The sequence below is a fragment of the Gasterosteus aculeatus genome, chromosome 1, assembly GCF_964276395.1.
Source record: "Gasterosteus aculeatus chromosome 1, fGasAcu3.hap1.1, whole genome shotgun sequence".
Taxonomy (NCBI): domain Eukaryota; kingdom Metazoa; phylum Chordata; class Actinopteri; order Perciformes; family Gasterosteidae; genus Gasterosteus; species Gasterosteus aculeatus.
Genome location: NC_135688.1, coordinates 30031644 through 30046408, shown reverse-complemented (window position 1 = coordinate 30046408; position 14765 = coordinate 30031644). Strand labels below are relative to the sequence as shown.

At 50.4% G+C, this 14765-nt stretch overlaps 1 protein-coding gene across 14 annotated transcripts; it reads right to left on the bottom strand.

Annotated features, from left to right (window-relative positions):
- Window positions 1–1039: 1039 nt before the first annotated feature.
- als2b (alsin Rho guanine nucleotide exchange factor ALS2 b) lies at window positions 1040–14593 on the bottom strand. 14 transcript variants are annotated; one of them, XM_078102405.1, is made up of 34 exons: window positions 14417–14593; window positions 13910–14069; window positions 13389–13534; window positions 12190–13136; window positions 11743–12055; window positions 10961–11135; window positions 10642–10738; window positions 10466–10543; window positions 10154–10378; window positions 9861–10032; window positions 9582–9771; window positions 9448–9513; window positions 9154–9316; window positions 8699–8830; window positions 8459–8587; window positions 8334–8357; window positions 7574–7644; window positions 7266–7332; window positions 6966–7135; window positions 6820–6885; window positions 6645–6743; window positions 6268–6432; window positions 6073–6184; window positions 5726–5803; window positions 5449–5582; window positions 5155–5319; window positions 4927–5044; window positions 4085–4338; window positions 3829–4005; window positions 3685–3742; window positions 3491–3552; window positions 3261–3410; window positions 3061–3157; window positions 1040–2940 (listed from the first exon to the last, which is right to left on the bottom strand). In XM_078102405.1, exons 2-34 carry the CDS (start codon window positions 13921–13923, stop codon window positions 2902–2904), a joined length of 4953 nt encoding a protein of 1650 aa, XP_077958531.1. In that variant the 5' UTR covers window positions 13924–14069; window positions 14417–14593; the 3' UTR covers window positions 1040–2901. The 14 variants fall into 14 exon arrangements, with proteins under 14 accessions (XP_077958531.1, XP_077958532.1, XP_040028775.2 ...); XM_078102406.1 differs by having other exon boundaries at window positions 14202–14591; XM_040172841.2 differs by having other exon boundaries at window positions 11698–12055; window positions 14417–14554.
- Window positions 14594–14765: the final 172 nt, after the last annotated feature.

Here is a 14765-nt window from a genome sequence, read left to right as displayed (position 1 = left end):
AGTAGGAGAGGATCATCCCTCCAAGTCCTCCCCTCCTTCAAAAAGCATCTTACCTTTCTTCTGTCTGAATCCTTAAGGGTGCCACAAGCTTCGATCCTCCAGCTCCTGCAGGTTTTTGCACCGGGACTTGCAGGAAAAATGTATAGAAAAAGACGGAGCGCAACACTTTGATCGAGCAGCAGGGAACAAGGGGGGAGAGAGAGGGAGGGAGAGAGGGCTGTAATCTCTCCCGATCCCACTTAATCCCAGGCAAGTGAGCCGCCCGCCTCTGGCCACCGGAAGCCGGTTCCTCCCTCACCGGCTGGCTGCTGCGGAGCTGCTAAAGCTCCTTAGCTTCCAGCGGCACGCAGGTGGAGAAGAGGCGACTGACGGAGAAGGAGGGAGGGGGGGGTCAAGGTGTCAGGAGAAAGGCTTTAAAAGACGATGGAGGCCGATCGACACTTTGTGCTGACGGTTCCTGGAGAGGGGCACAGTCACGTGTGGGTCAAAGGTTGCGTCGTCACATTAGCGTGTAAATGATGCTCTGCCTCAACAGCTGGAGTTAAACACAGAGATCTGTCAGGAACGGGTGGAACCTCCTGCTAGGGAACCTTCTTCCTAAAGCATCACAACAAATATCCCCTCCCACCACCTGAGGAGTCCTGACCCCATCGTACCCGGAAGCTCAGATTATCTCGTTGCACAAAGTATGTTTTCGTGTTGTATTCTTACCCCCCAAGTTTAAAAAAGGGCGACGCTGAGAGTATTTGAGAGTTTGACACCTGAGCCGCCGATGACCTGGAACACAAACATTTTAAATTAAAAAGGGACGTACTCGGTTCTGTTGCCTCTGGTCTGGTGACGTCTTACTCCATTCGGTCATTATTTAGGCATCACTAGATGTAAATTCTTCTAAAGTGGGTCAACATGTAAATCCGGTAATGAAATGTTCTCCGAGTGAGAAATCTGCTCTGGTTTCAGTTGCTATGGGCGAAGACGTGGCTCATTTGTGTTTGACCGTTCAATTCCTGTAGAATCACATAAAAACAAAAACAAACAGATTCATTATCAACGTCCATCAAATGAGTTTATTGCCTTCTGTCATTATTTAAAGGTTTAAACACACGTAATAGAGACACGTTAACAAATAAACATTTTTTCAATTTCATAGTAAACATGAGCTTATGGACATTCTCTTCAGTTTGGATTTAAAATACCACAACATGTACGTCAGTCAGTTCAGGAACAACCTTCACAAGAATATCAGTTTGGTTTGCAAGTCAGTTACTTCAGCAGTAATCTTAAAAGGAACTTTAGTGACACGACAAAGAAATATAAGCATCTTGGGAATGAACTCCTGAGCTACAGAGACCCTCTGATTAAAGGTCAGGCTCATACGCAGCAACAAGAGCTCATGAAACAGTCATAAAAGTGAGAGAGGCCCAACGCACGCAGACGTCCACGTACTACTACAAGGAGATCATGTTCAAATTCAACCGCACTTCATAACATTTCCGATTGGTTACTGTTTTCATTATGACTGCTCTTGACCTTTACCCATCGTTTCCAAAATAAAACCCAATATCGGTTTTAATAAACGCACGGTCAACGACAAAAAGGTTAAATCTTTCCTAAATCCTGGAGGGGAAAAACCGCTGCCTCACCTATATTTAGTCCCTTTCAAAAAAAGAGGCTTCCGATCCACCGGCTTTGCTTTTGTTAAGCCATCTGACAAAACAAAAGCCTTGATTTTAATAAAAATAAAAAAGCCTGGTCATCCTCTGAATCCTCTCTTAAGCCCTCTATAAAACGGGCCTGTGTGACGCAAATCACAAATAACCAACAATGTCTGACAGCTAGTGCTGTAAAACAAGAACTGTTAGCATTGACAGATGGCGCAGAGAATCAGCTCTGAACATCACATCTATAAAAACCGTGGTTACATTAAACTGCTCGCCGCTCTGCTGCAGCACAAAAGAACCCACAATCAGGCCAAGTGTCACCTTGTGCATTCATGGTTTTACAGGTAAAGTGGTGTCGTGAGACCTTCACACGGCGGTTAGCTTCATGAAGAATGTGCGGACTTCTCTCCCTGCCTGCATGCAATAAACACAGTGTTATTCACAACAACACAATTAATACCACCATTGTTATTAGATGTCTGATGAGATCTCTGAAGGCGAAGGTGAGACCTGAGCTGTACCAACTCAAACCCTCCATCCTCCAAAGCATCTCCAGCAGCCGGTTTGAGGGTGTCCAGCATTGTGTTCACAGAAAATGATTTATTTGACTTCAAAATCATTATTTTGCATTTTGATTAAAAACCAGATTGTCATTTATCTTGTAAAGCTTTTTCCTCAGCTTGGTTTTGCATTAAGGCCTTATGATGTACATCTCTGCCTCTACGGAACAACTTTCAAAGTCCATGAGGAAAACGTGTGTCTTCAAGTCAACAGGCTCATAGTCATAAGCAGCAGTGAGGCGGAAATATCATCCAGTCAATCCGTCTTTTCTCTTGATATCCGTCCCTTTCTTCATGGAGGTGAAATAAAAAAAAGGAATGTTATCTTGCCAAAAGCAGGAAAAAACTGTCGTTCTGCAGTGAGAAGAGGTGAGGTATCTCACAGCGTGCGACTGTGAGCAGAAAAAAAACACAGCAAACCGGTTCTAAATGGCACAAAAAAGAAAACACCGGTATGGACCAGTGAGGTTCCCCACAGGTAACGGGACGTCGGTGTGACGTGGCTCACATGTGCACCCTTGTGATCTAGCAGAGGTCACTAGAACGGGACACAGTTTGGAGGTGGAGGTCCCACAGCGGGTGGAGCCGTCAACAACCTGTTCAAGTGACGCTCTGCTCCACATTGGCCGCTGCTCGCATCTGTCATCCCGAAGCCCGGCTGAAGTAACGCCACGCTGGCTTTAGGTGATCTTCTCATGCTGGATCTGGTAGTAACAAGCCTGAAGGGGGGAAAGACACACAAATAAGAACACACACACACACACTAGTGCATTGTGGGTCTAATACTTTCAGAAATGTTTAAACAGTCGGTTATTTAATGACAGATGTGTGGGCGGGACCTTCAGCGTGGTGAACATGATCCCATGCTCTCCGTGCTGCAGGCAAGGGTCCATCAGGTCTTCGATCAGGCTGACCTCTGACCCCAGGTTCCTGATTCTGAGAAGAAAACAGTGATTAGGGTGTTTCCCGTTTGCTCTCGGTCGCCTCGTCATTGTAACATTTAAGCATTCGTGCGCGGCGGGGTCGGTCCGTTGCTGACCGGGCGCGCAGCACCACGTAGAGGAAGACGGGGAAAAGGTCGTCCATGGACCACAGGAAGTCCTGCTTCACCAGCGCCTGGACCGCCAGCGTGATCTCCTCAAAGGTGAGCTGGATCACCTGCAGCTTGTCCGACGGGGTGAACGTTGTGCTGAAAACAGAGCAGTGCCGATTCTCTCAGGTTAAATAAAGCACAACGGTGGTTTTTAGAGCTGCTGCGTGAAGCCGAACCTGATCTGCTGCAGCGTTTCCACGGCGGAGGCAAAGCAGGCATCCTTGGTGCTGGACAGGACCTGGGGATCAGAAAAGGGTTTACTCGAATACTCAATAATATTATCTGACTGTTTTTTCCCAATGACATATTTAGACTTTTTTAAAAAACAATTTGTCTCGTTCTGAAAGTCCAATGAACAGGTGAAAAGTACCTGCTGCATCTCCCCCGGTGCAGGCACGGCGACGGTAAAGGAAACAGGCCAAAACTTTCTGGGGAGAGGATGCAACCGTTTAGGGTGGATTTGGAAATCAACAAACAGAAGGACTGAACCGCGGCGGGTGAGCGTGCGACCTACTGCTGGACTCCCAGGAAGGCGAGCAGCGCCAGGTCGGGCTGCTTGTTGAGGCGGAGGACACACTCCCAGTACACGTCGTCCTCCCTCTCCTTGTCCAGCGCGTAGAGGGTGAAGAGCGGCGGGTAGAGACGAGGGAGCAGGACAGGGAGCAGCAGGGCCGAGCTGCTCACCACGCGGCTGAGGAGAAACACGGGGGGCGGTTACCACTTAAGAGCCACCGAAGAGCGCGCAGGAGGGGGGCGGGGCCCGTCTTTACCCGGCCTTTGGAGACTCCGGCTCCGTCTCGTCTCGGAGGACGGCGGTCGGCTCGGGGATCAGGCCGCCTTCCTCCGGCAGGTCTTGAAACAGAAACCTGACGATCTGGAAGATGCGGTTGAAGTAAGACTTTATCTCGTTGACGGCCTGAGGGAGCAGGCGGCGGTTGGCTCCCACGCCCACGTAGGTCATCCGGTAGACCGCCACCAGGGTCTCCAACAGCCGACCCAGCGGGTGGAGCGAGGTGTCGCACGCCTGGAGGGGCGAGATCTCTTTTGAGCAGCCAGAATAACATGTTTTGGTTTATGTGAGTATATTTATTCAGTCGTAATTGGATTTCCTGGAAAGAAAGCAATGCTTGTATTCCTGTTACGTGGTCTGTTCCTGGAAACACAACTTGTTAAAAATAAGTCAGCGGAACAATTTGGAAAAAATTTTAATTGCTGTTGAGAAATAACGACCATAACGAGCCGAAGGGTCCTTTTAGTTTCTTAGTTCTTGCAACTATTTTTAAACAGAGCTTGTCTCTTTCCGTTTCAAATGACCGTAACATTTAAATCTTCATTCCCCATTTGGCCTTGACATAATACTTCTACTGAAAATTTACCAAGATAAGAGATATCTTAAATTGGTAAATTTTCAGTTACGATACGATGTTATAAAACCATTTTTCTGATGAGCATTTTCCCAGAAATCTGTAACTTCTCTATAAAGTAGTTTTCATTGTTACTGGTACTCACAGCTGGATGGACTCACTGGTACTGCTAACCAAACATCTGTGTGGCTGAAAACAACCCCAAATTACGTTGTCGGTGTGTGTGTGTGGGGGGGGGGGGGGTTTACCTTGAGGAGGTAGAGGCGGATGGCGTGATACCTCTCCATGGTGATCGGGCCAGCGTGCTGCGGGACGACCTCCAGACCCTCCAAGGTTCTGCTGTGGCTCCGAGACAACATCTCCGGGCTCGGATACAAAGAGAAACAACACTTACATCCTCCCTTCGAGTTCACTAGGACTCATTCTTTTTACTGTAGTGTGCTTTAGTGTGCGTGTGTGTGTGTGTGTGTGTGTACCTGTCCTGGAGGAGTTGTCGGCTGGTGGTGAGGGCCGCGGCGATGTTCTCCCAGGCCTTTGTGTTCTCTCCACAACCCGCCGCCTCGCAGCCCAGCTGACTCCAACACTCCTCAAACACCGCCTGCCACTTGTCCTCCGCGCACACACACAGACGCCCCAACTTCCTGCCGCAGCGCGCGCGCACACACACACACACACACACACACACACACACACACACACAAACGTATACAAAAATATGGGTAAATCCAATCTAATAAAACATCCCTTTGCTGTTGGCCCGGTGAGCTTACACGGCGATGCTCTTCTCCTTGTCGGTATCGAACAGGTGTGGCTTGAAGTAGGATCCCGTCACTTTGAGGCCCGAGCCCCATTCGCCCCCGAAGGACCCCTCCAGGTAGTCCCCGTTAGCCATCGTCAGCGTTCCCTGGGGGAAGGTCAGACGGCGCATTAAACTTTTGAGCAGTTTCTTACATGACGTTAGAATTGATCATTTCAGTGCCTTTTCACAAAAAAACATACTAATAGTTACATGCAAATACTTATATTGACATCATGTTCATTTGTCACCTTGCCACTAAGGGTCCAGTCGTCAGAGAACTCCCCCTCGTACGTGGTGTCGTCCTCTGAAAGGAGGATCCCGGTGCCCTAAAAGAAAATAATATCCCTTCAGTTGGGGATTTCCTCGCTAACATTTATCTTAAATGGCGTTTTAGGAGCTGGGACATGACGTCTTTCTAACGCTGAACAGTGAATATAACGTATAAAACAGCCCCTTTACATATATCACATGGTCTATTTCAAGACACAATCATTTCAATATCTGTTAAGTGCTGTTACTCTCGATACGCTCAATGTGCTTTGGGCCATATTTTAAGTCCTATCTCACAATGTGTACAGAGAAAAGAAGTGCCCACCATCATCTTGTTGTCTTTGAAGGCTCCTTCGTAATAAAGGCCAAACTGAGTGACCACGACGCCGTTTCCCTGCCGCGTGTGATCCTGCCACATGCCCATGTACTTCTCCCCTCTGTGCAGAAAGAAGACACACCTTTTGTATTTCGTTCTGCGTAATGTCGGCAGTCTGTGCTGCATTGAAGTCAAGGAGCCTACTTTGTGATGTCGTCGAACACGCCGTAGCCGGTCTTCTTGTCCTGCAGCCACTGGCCGATGAAGACGCTGGGGGAGGAGGTGTTGAGCTTGCCGCTGCGCAGCACGCCGTGTCCGTGTCGCATGCTGTCCTGGAAGGATCCGTCGTAAACCTCCCCACTGGCATAGCTGCAGGCAGACGGGAGGAAGTTAAACCCCTCCCACTTTCTTTAACGCCCATTTGCGAATAATTAGTTTTATTGGTATTTTCCCATATTTGCTGTACAATATACAGAGAAATAGACTTGACAAACCTTATCCAACATAAAACATGACGCATCTATGGAGGAGGTAAAATTAAGTTGATCTATCCCCCCCCCCACACACACACACACACACACCTGTAGGTCCCGAGGCCGTGCATCTTGCCGTCTTTCCAGTGACCGACATACTGATCGTTCTTGTTCAGCGACTTGTTGGGAGCCACAAACTCCCCGAAGCTACAGAAAGACACGGAGACGCATGAAGAACCGGATCGCCCGACGAGGCTCTGGTGCAACGGGGGCGAGCACTCACCCGTCCTCCAGCCCGTTCTTGAACCCCCCCGTATATATTCTCCCGTCAGGCCATTTTAACACACCTCTGAAAAACAACACCAGCCATCACTACACATCAGCACTTTCCCCCGACCCGCAGACAGGTGGTGTGTGCGTGCGCCCAACCTGCCGTCGGGCTTCCCGTTGAGCCAGCTCCCTTCGTACGTGGCCTCCTTCAGCCGCCCGTCCTTATAAAAGGCGTAGGACGCCGTCCTGGAGGCGGGAGGCTCCGCCTTCTGGCCCGGCCCGCCCAGGGCCCGGTGCACCGCCTGGTTGATGGAGCGGAGCCACTTGGTCTAGGAACAAGCACGCGGTTGAGGGGAGAATGACGCACGGCCGTCCGTTTTCTTTGACTTACAACAAATGGAAATGCTGCGTTTGCTTTTTTTAAGTGAGCATTTTGTCAATAATCATTAAAAGATGAACCTTCTCTGTGGGAGAGGAGGCGAGCACGGTGAACGTCTCCTCTGGTGTGATCATCTTTAGTCCATGTCTGCAGACACAAACACACACAGCGTTTTGCACCGTCATGCATGTCATATTCATACATGACAAACATAAAGTACTGAGACAAAAATAACTCTTCACAGTGAAATAAGAAATAACTTTCATAAGTATCTGAATACACCATCATATCTAACGTGCAAGTACTATTAATATTATATGTAAACTTCTAATTGTATTAGACACAAAAACACTGAATCACCATATTCATTTTGTTACAGGTGACTTACAGGCCGGGGTTCTCCTCTGGAATCGGCTCCAGCCAAAGCGTGGCCAACGGGAAGACGTGGTGGGTGGAGAACTGGGAGGAGACGGTAGGTGAAGGTGAGCTGTGACCATTTCTGACCACATTACGCCCATAACGACAGACTGCTATAAACAGGTTGCTCATAACTAGGAGCCCTGCTGCAGTTTAGGTAGTTTAGTTATTTCCAATAACTAGAAATGAATAATTATGTATATATGTATGTGCAGGGAGGCCAAAAATGAAGTCAAGAAGGACTACAAATGTAACCAAACTTTTGAGAATAACATAATAAAAAAATAAAGTGGTGCACATTCAGGCATACTTTGAAGACAGTGAGAAGAACCTGAGGAATGATGGGGTCAGTCATGCAACACAAGTTTTTAAAGAGGAGACAAACAGGGAGAGCGGGAAGGAAGCTGCTTTGGAGAAGTGAACATGAAACTGTCAAAAGGTCATCGTTATTTCACTATCAACAGATAGTGAGAAAAAGGCTTCAACGGGAAACGGATGTCCGCTGGTTATGTTTCTACCCGTCCATTCAGAGTTTGGTATTTTAGTTTGGAGTTGTTGCAATGTTCTCCGATGCATTAAAGCTGCCGAGCCTTTCTTACAGTCTGTTCATCCTTCCATGCAGTCTCCCTCAGGTGGAGCGCAGGCGGTGGTGGAGGGGGGATTATCTAACGCCCTCAAACACACACAGGAGGGGAGGGGCCGTACAGGTAGCTGTGCTGACCGATACTTACAAGATTTTTACAAGGCGCCACGCCCTGACAGCACGGAGGCAAGCACATACAGACGCTTGAAACACACCACGTCGCAGAGTCTGAAACATGGATGGCGCGCGTGTGTGTGTGTGTGTGTAGCTCACCTGTGCGTGAACCAGAGCGTCGTTGAAGACGATGAACCAGTTGACGGAGAATCTTCCGGCGTTCTGCAGCGTCAGCGCTTTGTTGCTGCTCTCGCAGATCAACCGGCGTCCGGGCTTCCTCAGAGAGTCCTGACCGCACACGATGACACCGTTCAGCCATGTGCGGGCGTCATGCGGCACCCCAAGGACCCACCGTGGGTGTTGTTGCAGACACACAGACACTCACTCAGTGGGGCTTACCGTCATTTTGCCGGGGAAGCTCTTCCAGAAGTGTAAGGTGTTGTCGGCGTCTTTTCTCTTTCTCTTCAGCTGGAGATCTAAAGCTTCAAACTTGGAGCAGCTGTCCTGCAGCCGCTGGTAGTCATCGGAGCTCTGACATGTTCAACATGAGGAATAATTAGTAACAATCCGATTTAGAGAACTTGAGCAATGCGCACAAACTTTTTAAAACTTTTGCTCAATTATATAGTCAATATTTCCCCAATTTTATTGGCCGACACTTCATTTTACCGGTGCCCTAAAAGAGGTACGTAAAAACTTTAACTAAATAGTCCTGAAAATTCAACTCATTTTTTTTTATAGAAATTCTAAAAAAAAAATATATATATATATATATATATATATATATATATATTACATAGTAAACCAGACTCATTTGAATGGTCAATAACATAAAATGTGCCAACATCACCAACCACTTCGAAGCAGGTGACCAGTTTGAGCAGCAGCCGGGCGTACTCGTGCAGGTGGCGCGTTGGGAGGTAGAAGAGCACCACCAGGAGGTCGGCCATGGTGGGGTTCTCCTCGCTGCACTCGGACAGCCTCTTGAGCAGCTCTGGACTCTTCCCAAAGAAATCTCTAGAAAAGGAGATTTTTTCAAAAATTCACGACAGCATTTAGAGAAATGTGATTCAAAGGCTGTGTTTGTATTGTTGTGTCACAGCTGCTTGTCGACGCCGGGGTTTTATGATGGAAAAGTATGTGCTCACAGTGAGGGTTTGGTCAGGGTCTGGAAGCCTCCCATCACATGGAAGTTGCCCACAGCGCTGCAGTACCTTTGACGATAAAGACACGGGTCAGATTCGGGTCAGAGGACCTAGAAGCATTGCCAACAATCACGCACTCGTTGTAAGAGTCCAGGAAGATGCTGCCGTGGTCCAGCAGCAGCAGGGTGCTGACGTCGCGGACGCGGCGCAGGTTGGCGGTGAGGCTGGCGGCGTGCTGCCCCGTCAGGTGACACAGGAGGCTGAACCGGCCCACCAAAGTGTGCAGGAGCCCCGTGGCCGCCGGGCCGAGGGTCGAACCCAGAGACTCTGGAGAAGGAGGGCGACCCAACAGAAGCAGCGACATCAGCCGGGGCAGAACTGCAAACTCAAGACGATTTCCCTGGCGTCATTCTCACCCAGCTCCAGCAGGGGGCGTATTATCTGCGTCTTGATGTTGCACAGCTTGCAGTAGAAGCGCCTCTCGGCCGAGGCCAGCTCGTGGAGGCTGGCGATGAAGCCCATCACGTTCATGTCGGAGAGGGCCACGCAGCGCTGGCCGCCCGCGGACACGTTGCTCACATAACCGAGCTGGAGGCGAAGGGGGGGGGGGGGAACACACGGGCTCAGGATCTGATACGCATTGAGGTTAGGACCCCAACCAAGCTGATTTGATCATCATTTCACCCACGAGGGCTAACTCAGAGCTTACGTCCATGCAGAAGGGCAACAGAACGGGCTGCTGGGTGTAGCTCCCCGGCCGCTCCTCCTCCTCCACTTCCTGTTGACCCAGCTCCTTGGCGTTGCCCTCCGCCCCCTCCTCCTTCACCTGCTGTCCGCTGTAATAGATGATGGGCCGGAAGCAGTCTCCGTCTGCGAGCAGGAGGGTGTGTCTCTCTCCAGCGCTCATGTCCCAGACCCGGATCCCCTCTGACAGCTGGAAGGGAAAGCGGAGAGGGGCATGAAGCACACAGCTCCCTGTGACTGTGTGTCGTACAGGTGGGGGGGGGGGCTACCATCACACCTTTGCGAGGCGAGGCACAGTGCTGGGTGACTCCATGTGTCCAAGCTGACCAAAGCTGTTGCTTCCCCAAGTAAACACCTGGAGGATTTGTAAAAAAAATATATAAATATACATGGTTAAAAAAAAATCCTGCCTTGTCGTAAAATGCGTGAAGGTAAAAAGCAGCAGCGTCTCACCTGGGACTGAGCGGTGAGAGCGAGGGAATGATGAGCGCCGGCCGCCAAACGCACCACCTCCTTACCGTTCAGACTCTTGATGCACAGCGGCTGTGATCTGCAGGCGCCACAGAAATACCAACCTGATATTCACTCCCATTTAGGTTTTGGTCAATAAGTAATACGCTTTTTTAATGGATATGCAAAGACCGCTGGGTTTCCCATCTGATCTGCCTGTGTAATTCTTCCTTCCTGGGTCTCGCGTTCTCTTTTCGAGCCTATTCTTCTTTTCAGAATGCAGACAAGTTTTTGTCAAAATTCCCCAGAGACTTCCTCCAACCTGTCCAGAGCGTCTCCGTGTCCCAGCTGTCCGTCCTCGCCGCGGCCCCAACTCCACACCTCGGTCTGCAGGGTGGGAAACAGCTCCTGTGCCTCGGGGACCGCCCCCCCCAGCGGGGTGAGGGCAACGGCGCGCATCCTCGGAAGGCAGGCTTTCCTCAGGAGCCGCGGGGACACTTTGGGTGAAAAGACACACACACACAAAAAAAAATGTTTTAATCTTTTCTTTTCTTCCTCCACTGCAAGATATCTAAAAAAAAAAAAAAAAAACAGCATCAAGCTGAGTGAGTATCACTAGTCACACACACACACACCTAAACATGCAAACACAATCTGCACGGTGACACATTTCTGAAAAACACGATTCTGAAAATGATTGTGGGTGATGCGCCGAAGCAGCAGCGACGATCAGCTGACGTGTCAAACACGAGCTGTGACAAAACAAACAGTGAGAGGAGGCCTGAAGGCGGCGGGGAGAACAACACAGGGGAGCTATTAAGAATTACAGAGGACTCCCTCGCTTCTTATTCCCACTAATTCAGACTAATTCTGACATCTGATGTTCTAAGAAGGTTTTCGACTTCTACTGAGAATTTTGCCGACATGCTTCTTGTGACTTCCTTTATCTCTTAAGATGAAGGTGACAGCCTCTGCTTTCAGCCTGTGCCGTGCATACGAGCCGCATGAGGAGGCCCCGAGCAAACACACACACAGCAACCTGCCCATGCGAGTACTTACGCAGCAGCGCATAAGAGGTGGATAAGAGCTGAACTGTGCATCTACCCTGAGAGAGGAGTCCCGGTAGCGAGAGGCGGCGCCGCAGACCCTCCGCCTCCTCCTCGCGGATGTCCCCCGTGCTGGAGCTCTTCTTCGCCTGCATGGAGTCCTCCAGGCGGACGCGCTCGGCCGTGTTGTCAGCGACGACGCCCGTTAGCCCCCCCGCCGCCGGGCTGCCGGACCTCGGCAAGTAGTTCATCATCTTTTTGAGGGACAGGGCCTCGTAGGTGGAGGCGACCCGCTCGCCCACGGCCGAGGCGCAGGAGGCCACCAGGCTGTTGAGCGTGGAGCTGGCGGGGGTCAGCCCTCCCGCTGGGGGCTGGAGGACAAAAGAAAAGGGGGTTAAATGAGAGTCTGCATCTCTACGTCTAGGAATATGCAAAGTTCTAAAGTATCAATATTCCTCCTTTGAGTATTTTAGGTCTTCATCACTGTGATACAGACACAACTCACCAGCGTTCCTCCAGCAGACGCCTTCGCCATCTGCTCAGCCTGCGACAGTTTCTTCAGATACTCTTTGACGGCCTGCTCATCTGGATAAAGTGAACTCTTGACCCCCGAAACAGCCCCGCCTCCGGCCCGAGACGGGGGGGCGGAGTCCGAGGCTGTCAGGGGCCCGTCCGTCGCGGCTGACTCCTCTTTCTCCGAGTCCTGAGTGGGGACAACCCCGTCGGTAGGTGCCAGGGAGTTTGAGGTGGAGGTACGGGAGGAGAGGAGCGGCTCAGAAGGGGACATTTTGAGGCCTTGTGTCGGCGGAGGAGCCTCCCGCCTGCCCTCATCCTCGGTCAGCTCCACGCCAGGGGGGCAGTAGTGACCGTCGGAGATGATGACATGGTCCTCTTTATCCGTCATGGTGTACAGCAGCTGGTTACACTGCCTGCATTTGTCCACCAGGGGCCTGTGGACGTCCTGGGGGCCCAAGCAGCGCACCAGAGCCAGGCTGTGCGAGCCCCCGCAGGCCAGCTGTAACACATACCTCCCCGCCAAGTGCTCGACCTTCTGCGGTTTCCAGACAGGGAAGACGGCGACGTTGAGGCCCAGCTGACAACCGCTGCCCCACGCCCACACCTCCCGCTGGGCCGACAGCGCCAGAGTGTGCTGCCCCCCGCAGGCCAGCTCCAGCACCGGGACAGTCTGCGGGGGGGCAGCTTCAGCGTCCACTAGGGCGACCGGAGTCGGGTTTGGGACAGTGCTGAGGCCTGACAAGCCGCACTGCCCGAGAGCGTTGTCCCCCCACATGTGGACGCCTCCGTCCTCTGTGACGGCCCCGCTGTGGAAGCTTCCGGCGGCAACGGCGACCACCCGCTGGCCGCTGAGCGCTCCCTCCACCGTGGGCTTCGCAGAATCGGGCACTTGACTCTGCTTCCACGGCAACTCCCCGAAACTGTACACCAGCCCTCCTGAACAGGGAGCGACGACAACACGAATATCAAAGAGCAGCGTTGCAGATTTTCTCAGTTGTGGGAATATTTGCATTATATTCGCATAATAAATATCTAAAACATCAAATTGAATATACATTACTTTAGTTTCCCCGTTACGGGTTGGATGACAAAGCATTCATTATTTCCACTTTATTTATTTCTCGCTTTATTATCAGGTTGTTGGCGATACAAATATACAAAAAAAAGCCCAAAGAACAATGCTGCTACCTTCCACCAGCAGGACACCATGGCGCGTGCCCAGGGCGACCTGCAGCACAGGCCCGGGGAGGAATAGCCTGTCTGGGGTGACGCTGTAGGAGTAGCCCTTCCAGGTGTGGAGCAGGCCTCGCTCTCCTCCGCTGTCATCTCCAGAGCTGAGAGAATAATGCATCATAAACACGAGGGGCCGTAAAGGTCGATCTCTCGCTGGAAAATGCGGCGAGCCGACCTGACGGGTCCTTTAACGAACTGTCTATTTTCTCAGAATCACCTTTTGTTAAAGGAATAGACATTATAAAGTGTAGATATACCACCATTTATTTTCGAGGAAATGCAAGTTCCTGGAAACACAAAGTTCTTCATGTGAGACAAATCACACACACACACACACACACACACACACACACACACACACAAGGAACAACAGCTGTTTTGTGGGGGAAAGCCTCCGCAGGCGGTTTGTCACATGGTGATGACATCATCACAAGACACTTGAAAGCATCATTTGAGGGAAAAGGGACTTTGGTTACCTCTTCCTCTCCATCGGCGGGGTTTATGTCTCCATCTGTGATGCTGCTGCGGCTGTCAAACACAACACGCCCGCCATTAGCAGCCCGCCCCGCACGGGCTCTGAAACGAAGTCAAACGTCCGTTGTCCTCACTGAAGTCTAGGGAGAAAACTCCGTACACCTGTGAAGTTGTGATGTCAAAAATGAAACCAGCCAAGTTACGGTTTCATTTTCACGTGGGTTGGAATATTGCACTTAAATGTTCTCCTATAAAAAAAATGTAACGTTACTCCTATAAAATAGCGCTAATTACCTGAAACCCCTGGCAGGTGTTTACACGTATTAGTTACTAAGCTAGCTGGAGTGAGCTAACGTCAGGTAACGATGATAACCGTTAATCTGGCTAGCTTCATTAGCTAACTAATAAGATTTTCTGACTGGCCGAGCCGCTAGCTGATAACACAGGTGGAGTAACGACACTCTCTGTCTTACGGGCTGGTCTCACACGTCCCCCCTCGATGTGCTCACCCAGAGAGGAAAAATGGAAAAACGTCAGCAAGGTGGTGTAGCAGATAAATGCCGCAGGTTGTTGTTCATCTGCTGTGTTGACACAGAGTGAGCGCCGCGGAAACCAAAGATCGTCTACACGCAAACAGGAAGTCTTGCTCGGCATCGAAGACGTTGAGGTGCACCCAAACCGGTCCGCCGAAGCAGCAGCAGAGTGGGACGTCTTCTTCTTCTTCTACTACTGCTGCTCCAAAACAGCTATATTCAACAGCGCCACCTCCTGGCGAGAGACGCCATACAGTTTAAATAATACTTTTTTTATTAAACTAAGAACACACAAAAATCTAAATAAATATTGGAATGAAGAAAT

Coding starts and splice junctions, on each gene's coding strand:
- als2b (XM_040172833.2), bottom strand. CDS start 13,554: ATGATGCATTATTCTCTCAGCTCTGGAGATGACAGCGGAGGAGAGCGA. Junction 13,137..13,388: donor TGGTGTCCTGCTGGTGGAAG/GTAGCAGCATTG, acceptor CTCCCTGTTCAG/GAGGGCTGGTGTACAGTTTC. Junction 4,339..4,926: donor TCCGCCTCTACCTCCTCAAG/GTAAACCCCCCC, acceptor TCGCCCCTCCAG/GCGTGCGACACCTCGCTCCA.